This window comes from Sebastes umbrosus, chromosome 7 (genome assembly GCF_015220745.1).
Source record: "Sebastes umbrosus isolate fSebUmb1 chromosome 7, fSebUmb1.pri, whole genome shotgun sequence".
Lineage (NCBI taxonomy): Eukaryota > Metazoa > Chordata > Actinopteri > Perciformes > Sebastidae > Sebastes > Sebastes umbrosus.
The window spans coordinates 24,441,992-24,448,658 of NC_051275.1; the positions used below are offsets into that span (position 1 = coordinate 24,441,992).

The window sequence follows — 6,667 nt, forward strand, 5'->3', positions numbered from 1 at the left end:
AACACCTGTGAGATATGACAAATAGTTTACCTCTCTAGGGTCTGCAGGGACCCCAGTTGGTGCTGATGAGGGTTAATAACTTTTATTTCAGTATGTTTTCAGACCCAAGTTAGTGTTTTACAAAATGTATATGGATGAAATACCAACAAGATGAAGAAAAATAATGCCAAAACTAAAAAAGGAGAGGATGGAGAAGGATATTGTAACAAAGACACTGAAACATGACTGATAAACTGATGAAAATAACAGCATATATTGTGTTATATTATGTGTCAGATTTGCTCCAATGATGTGCCTCTATACATAATTAAAGACAAAAAAAACATATGACAAATGTAAGCACTCTTTATGTTGCTAACACAAAGCAAGAAGTTTTCCCTCTGGTCTCTTTTGTTTAAAGGTAATTGAGCTGTCACATTTCATTTAAAAGCTGAATTTGCATTTAGTCTACAGAGAGAGGCTGAGCTGTGCAGCAGCAGTGCCTCGCGAGTTTGTCTTGTGCGATACACCTGAACACTGTTGCCTGGCAACCAGCAGCTCAGTAGATCAGTCTCACCTGCAGCAGCAGCAGCAGCAGGCCCACACACACACACACACACACACACACACACACACACACACACCAGAGTGAACCAGAGCAGCACACAGGACAGGACGGTACACTTTCTCTCGGTGAATACCAACAAACCCAGCGGGCTCCATGGGTAACAGCTCCAGCTTCACAGGGCTAAACCGAGCCGTTCACAATGTGTTAAAGAAGGACAGGAGAATTCACCACAACACGGTTGGGACATGTCAGAAAGGTAAGACAACACTCATATATTCTGCCAATTTTATTACATTATCAGACTCAAGAGACGACACAGACCAGTTTTACCAGCATCATTATTTATTCAATCATTATATATATATTAGTATACATTACTGTACAAGCAGTATCAATTAGAAAGGCACAAGTGTGTGTCCAGCTATAACCCCCAGCATACAGCGGCTATTATGAGATAGCTAATAGCACCTGCTCAGGTGTCCACTGCTGCTGCCATGACAACGGGTCCTAATCTGCATTGTCAGGCCCAGTTCACAGTAACTCTAACCACTCGGCCGGTGGTCAGGGTTTCAGCACACACACCAGGGCTTACATTACGAAAAGACAGCAGCCCCAAAGATGTGATAATGTCCTGTTTGACCCCATCTTTCTTTTTCTTTCTCTCTCTATCAGTTCTTCAGGTGTGAACACTCTCAGTGGCAGTTTCCCCAAATCCCACTCGTCCCAGTACTCTGACCCCGGGGTTACAGGCACACCTCTCTCTGTGGACCAGAGTCCTGATTCTGGACTTGTATCTACACCTGTGAGTGGCACACACACACACACACACACACACACACACACACACACAATAAGCCAGTGATCGTTCATTGCTGCCGTCCTCTAAGTCATTTGTGCTCCTTACCCTCCCTTCACGTCTGTAGCTTTGCCTCTTCCATCTCCTTACCTCTACTGTGTACTCCCCCCCATTTCTCCTCATCCTTTCTTCTTCCACTCCTTCCAGTTCAGTCTTTCTCTCCGCTCTGAACTGAACCTTATATTCTCAGTCTGTCTCTCTATTTTATCCCTCAGGCCTCTGGCCTCTGGCCTAGATTGCCAAGCAGAGGGATTTTTCACCCTCCTGACTATTTGAAAAAGAAAGATGAAAAATGGCTTCTTACCTAATCCTCCCTATGTTCCTTACCTGTGGTAAACAAAATACTCTATGTACTTCTGACTGCAAGGCGTCACTTTATTTTTCGGCATCAAAACCTCTTTAGGATTTGGCAACAAAACCACTAGAGTTATGTTTAGGAAAGACATGCATGGTTGGTACATGGTTTGTACAGTGAAAATGACAGTGAATATTGTGTACACAGGACGAACAGCTGATTGTAACACAAACGGCGGTCTACTGGATGAAAGCCTTGTGTTTAATGGACCCATTCACCCGCCCAGTGTGTGTCTTTTTGCTCTTTAAACTACCTCACCACCCACCTGGCGCACTCTCTCAGAGCATTTACTGTTGCCGCGGATGGGTTTACAATGGCGTTTCATACCAGCGCTAAAGAGTGTTGTGTGCGGCGGTAACGAACGCAGATGGCCTCGAAAAATCCTCTGTATTTAACGTCCTGGGAATGAGGACGTAGAAATTGTATTGTATGAAACTTATACTAACTTTGGGTTATTTTTATTGCTTGTGTATGTAATCAATGCTTTTGTTTTGGAACTGAACCCAATCATCTTGTCATCAGGTGTTATGATAAATAACTGATAAAAGATTAAGGTGGTTCAAAGCTTCAGTAGGCATTAAGGTTTTGGCATCGTTGGGCAAAAATTCCATAATAACCTTTCAGCATGTTGTAATTCAAGTGCTCAGAGAAAACTAGACTTCTGCACCTCCTCATGGCTCTGTTTTCAGGCTTTAAAAAATCTAGCTTTGTTAAAGAACCAGTGTGTATCATTGAGGGGGATCTATTGGCAGAAATGGAATAAAATATTAGTAAGTATGTTTTCGTAGTGTGTAATCATCTGAAACTAAATGAGCCGTTTATAGGGAGTGGGTCCTTTTCAAAGAGTCCGCTATATTTGCACCGCCATGTTTCAATAGTAGCCCAGAACAGACAAACCAAACCCTGTTAACTTTTCCTGCTTGAGCCAGAGTCGATAACGTTACTCGCTGCCGTCGCCACCGCTCTCTCTTGCTTCACCACTCACTTCCCACGTGCACAGACTCTAAGCACTCTACTCTTTCAACAACTGGCTCTAGAGAGGGCCATTCACGTTTTCGCGTCAGCCACTGTAGCAATCCTACACGCTTCGCACACGGGAGAAGTTGTAATCTGCAGCCTCACCGCTAGATACCGCCAGATCCTATACACTTTCTTTAATATATTTAGACATTGTTTTATAATGTAAAACATAGTATCTTATTTTAATACATTTCCAATCATACAAATAATTATACAGTAGACTGAATCATCCACATTTTATATTCTAATTATTTGCAGTCCATCATGATTTGATCTGTATATTTGACTGTGATTTGACCAACCACCTTTCCAACATTTGGATTGGAGAGGGTGCATCAGTCTGTCAAGTTTGTATTTTATTCTTTACAGCATTTTATCCACTGTGCTTTCCAAAAATGAGCAGGTGACCCGGGGCTGTTTTTTTGAGTGTCCAGTCAATGAGGAGGGGTGGTCAAGTTGAGCGGGGTCATTCCTGTGTCTAGAGTAACAGAGGAAAGTGTAAGGTTACACAGACAAAGTGAGGGTGAACAGGATGAGTGTAAGGGGGGGTGACAAGGTCATGTCAGGGGGAAGAGTTTAGTCCAGTACTTCCTCCCACTGAAGTAACAGAGACAGTGAGCTTACACATTACATTAGCAATTTTATGAATAAGATATTAAGTCTCTGAAACGTTCATTTTGAGGTTAGAAAACTAAAATGTTTGAATGTTTAACCACCAAATAGATCCACTTGCCCATATTGAGTAGTAGTGTGAAATTGGCTGTGTGATATGATACCTGAAATACTGCATTTGGCGGATGTGTGTACAGATCTATAAAGGAAAGAGGATGAAGGGATGAAATAGAGGCAAGAAAGGAGGAGGAGGCTGCCATCATCAGATGATAAAACATTAGTGGTTCTTGTCGAGCATCAGCCAATCTAAAGGAGTTTGAGTAATACCTTTCACCTTGTTAACACGTGTAGCAGTATTGGTTAATGGTCTTAAAAATGACCCATTGATTCTGGCTACATACTAACTGCACGCTGAGGGAATACAGTTTATATCGCACTAATGGGAAGCTGCAGTAGATTAAGCTTTAGTGTGTGTCTTCAGCTTTATACTGAATGATCCAAATGTCTCTGTGTATGCATTTCACCCTGTCACATTTACTCAAGGAGGGCACCACAATTATAGATCAACAGTGGTTGTCACTGATTGTTTTTTCATCCTGCTCTCTTCTTCTTTTTTCTCTCAGCTTCCATCGAGTCGATTCCGGTTTGTGTCGTGGCATCGCCTGGAGCAGTGTGATGTCACAGGTGACCAGCTGACCTGCCCCAGGGTCAGAGAAGGTCAGGATCACTCTGAGAAAATCACCACTGTGACCTTTTGCACTTTGATAGTCAAAAATATACACAGTAGTCACAGTAGAAGTCTAGAAGTCCTTCTTTGTGCTCCGTTTGCTGCTTGGATTAAACGAAACAGAAGGAAGGGAAATGTCATATAAGAACTTCCTGTGTTATAAAAGAAGCGAGTAGAGTTTTCTAACTCATGCACTGTTGCGGTGTGGTTTGAGAGTATTTCTTTAGAAAATTCAATTCATAGTTTTTGTGGGAGTAAAAAGAAACAGGGAATCTTACAACCATTCATTGGAAAGTGGGATTTCTTCTACTTAAATGTTAACGATTTAAGCATTCAAAAAAGAAGTAATTCACACAAAAAAACCAAACCGATAAATGTTAAAACTGTAAACAGGATTAGGAATTGTTTTTCCAGGTAATGGTTGATAATGATGTGAACATTGTTATAGACTTTTTTGACAATGTCGTCATGAAAGGGCCATCAGAAGAGGAGCTGTTTCAAAGAGAGGGGGATGACATCTGTTTGGAGAGAGGCAGGAGAAGGAGGAGAGAGGATGAAGGACAACGATGGGAGGATAGACTGCAAGAGAACTGGGAAAACTGTCTGGTAAGTCAGAAAGCATTATGTTTGTGTATAATATTAAAGATATACAGTATAGTACAAGAGTAGACTAGGGACCTAAGGAACAAAATGATGAGAAAGAGGGAGAGTAATGGCTCAGAAACACAACTAGCGTGAACCCAAAAGCATGCCACAAAGAGTCAGAAAGAGACAATAAGTTCTTGTTTACTGAGGGTCCAAAAACAGGCGAAACCAGGTAAAGCTAGGACATATGCAAACTAGATGATATGACAGAGAAGGAGTGGAAATGGGCCGATATATTGATGCGTTCTATTTGAACTGGAAAGTCAAAATTTCGGAGTTTCCAGTCGGATGAGTGGCTGGATCTGGAACGACGAGGGAGAGTTAGTGTATGGCAGAGTAAACAGAGCAAGCAATAGAATGAATGTTGTGACAGAGACAAAGAGATGAAGACGGTCTCGATTTCACCACCTGTCTCTTCTCAGGAGTTAAACCTGTCCTATCAGGACTTGGGTGACCCCTTCCAGCAAGAAAATTTCCTCCGGATCCTCCGTCGGCTGATCCGTGTGGAGAAACTACAGCTGGTTGACAATTCCCTCACCAACCTGAGTTCTGTACGTCTGCCAAGGTATGAACCACACTACCCAGACTGCACCACAACTCCCTTCACCTGTAGAACAATCTACAGTTTAGAGCTTTTGAACAACTATCTTGTTAAACACCTGTAGTCGGATGTGAGAGCTGTTCCTTCATCCAATATAATGTTGTTTTTCGTATCAATAACCATTAAAAGAAAGCCTATTTGTGCTTCCTCTGGGCAGGTGCAGGATGCTAAACCTGCACCGTAACCACCTGGTGTGTCTGCGTCAGCTGCCAAAGCTCCCAGCAGTGGAGCACCTTTGTCTGTCTGAGAACGCCATCGGCTCCCTGGGGGGACTGGGAGCTCTGGGGAACGGCCTGCTCCGCTCCCTCAACCTGACCCACAACCCAGTGACCTTCACTCAGGACTACCGCGCACGGTGAGGAGATAAAGAGGGCTAAGGCAGAGAGTGCATCAAAGCAAAAATTATGTTTTCAAAAGGTTCTTGTCCCTTTTGTGTCATCTTCTCTCTTTCTGCTTTTGTCTTTGTGCAGTGTTTTCCTCTGTTTGCCAAAGCTAGAGATCCTGGATGGAATCCCCAAGCTGCCAGAAGACTCTCTGCCCATCAGACTACATTTCCCAGAAACCACCAGGATGTGCAACATTCTATGACACTCACCGTGGATGGATGTGTATGGGGTCAGTTTTCCCAGTCCTACAAGACTTCAGCAAAGTACTCTTCAGCACTAAAAGTTTCATAGAACTGTTTAATTTATTCACACAAATTATGTCACAACAATTGCCGAAAAACACCGACAATGCCGTCACATGAAATGTAATGGTAATGTGCTCCAAGGCCATGTAAAATGCTTTTTATTGTTATCATTATTGATATCTTTGTAAGTGAGATTTTTTTTAAATATATTCTATCCACATATTTTGATAATAAATAGAAAATACAGTGAAGCCTTCTAGCTGTCATCCATTAGTGTTGAGTTTTTAACTGAGCGTGGTGCAGAACAGAGATTGAATGGTTGTGACGAACTTTGGCTCTGATGGAGGGAAAGAGGGAGGAGGATAATCAGATTGCTACGTGACTCATCTCCACCCGCTCGACATCTCTCAGGACTCAACTGAGCCGACACATTCACACTCCTCTATGTCTGCTACAGACTGCACCGAACATACGTTGGAGAATTATTTTAGATCGTTTTAGCTGAGCAGAAACAAGTACAATGTAGATTATTTTATGGAGTTTTTTAATCGGTAGCTGTGTCTTTAGTGTTATATATGAGAAGAGAAACAGGACATCCGCTTTCGAGGCTTATCAAACATTTAGCGTCCAGACTCCCCAGAATAATGGCCTCGTGTCCTCTGACTGACTGGGT

At 42.5% G+C, this 6,667-nt stretch overlaps 1 protein-coding gene across 1 annotated transcript; it reads left to right on the plus strand.

The window, feature by feature from the left end:
* The first annotated feature begins 585 nt into the window (after window positions 1–585).
* Window positions 586–6,217, plus strand: LOC119491825. Its single transcript, XM_037776052.1, has 7 exons — window positions 586–803; window positions 1,220–1,349; window positions 4,014–4,107; window positions 4,593–4,723; window positions 5,185–5,327; window positions 5,521–5,718; window positions 5,834–6,217. The coding sequence occupies exons 1-7, from the start codon at window positions 793–795 to the stop codon at window positions 5,949–5,951; spliced, it is 825 nt and encodes a 274-aa protein (XP_037631980.1). The 5' UTR covers window positions 586–792; the 3' UTR covers window positions 5,952–6,217.
* The last annotated feature ends 450 nt before the right edge of the window (window positions 6,218–6,667 follow it).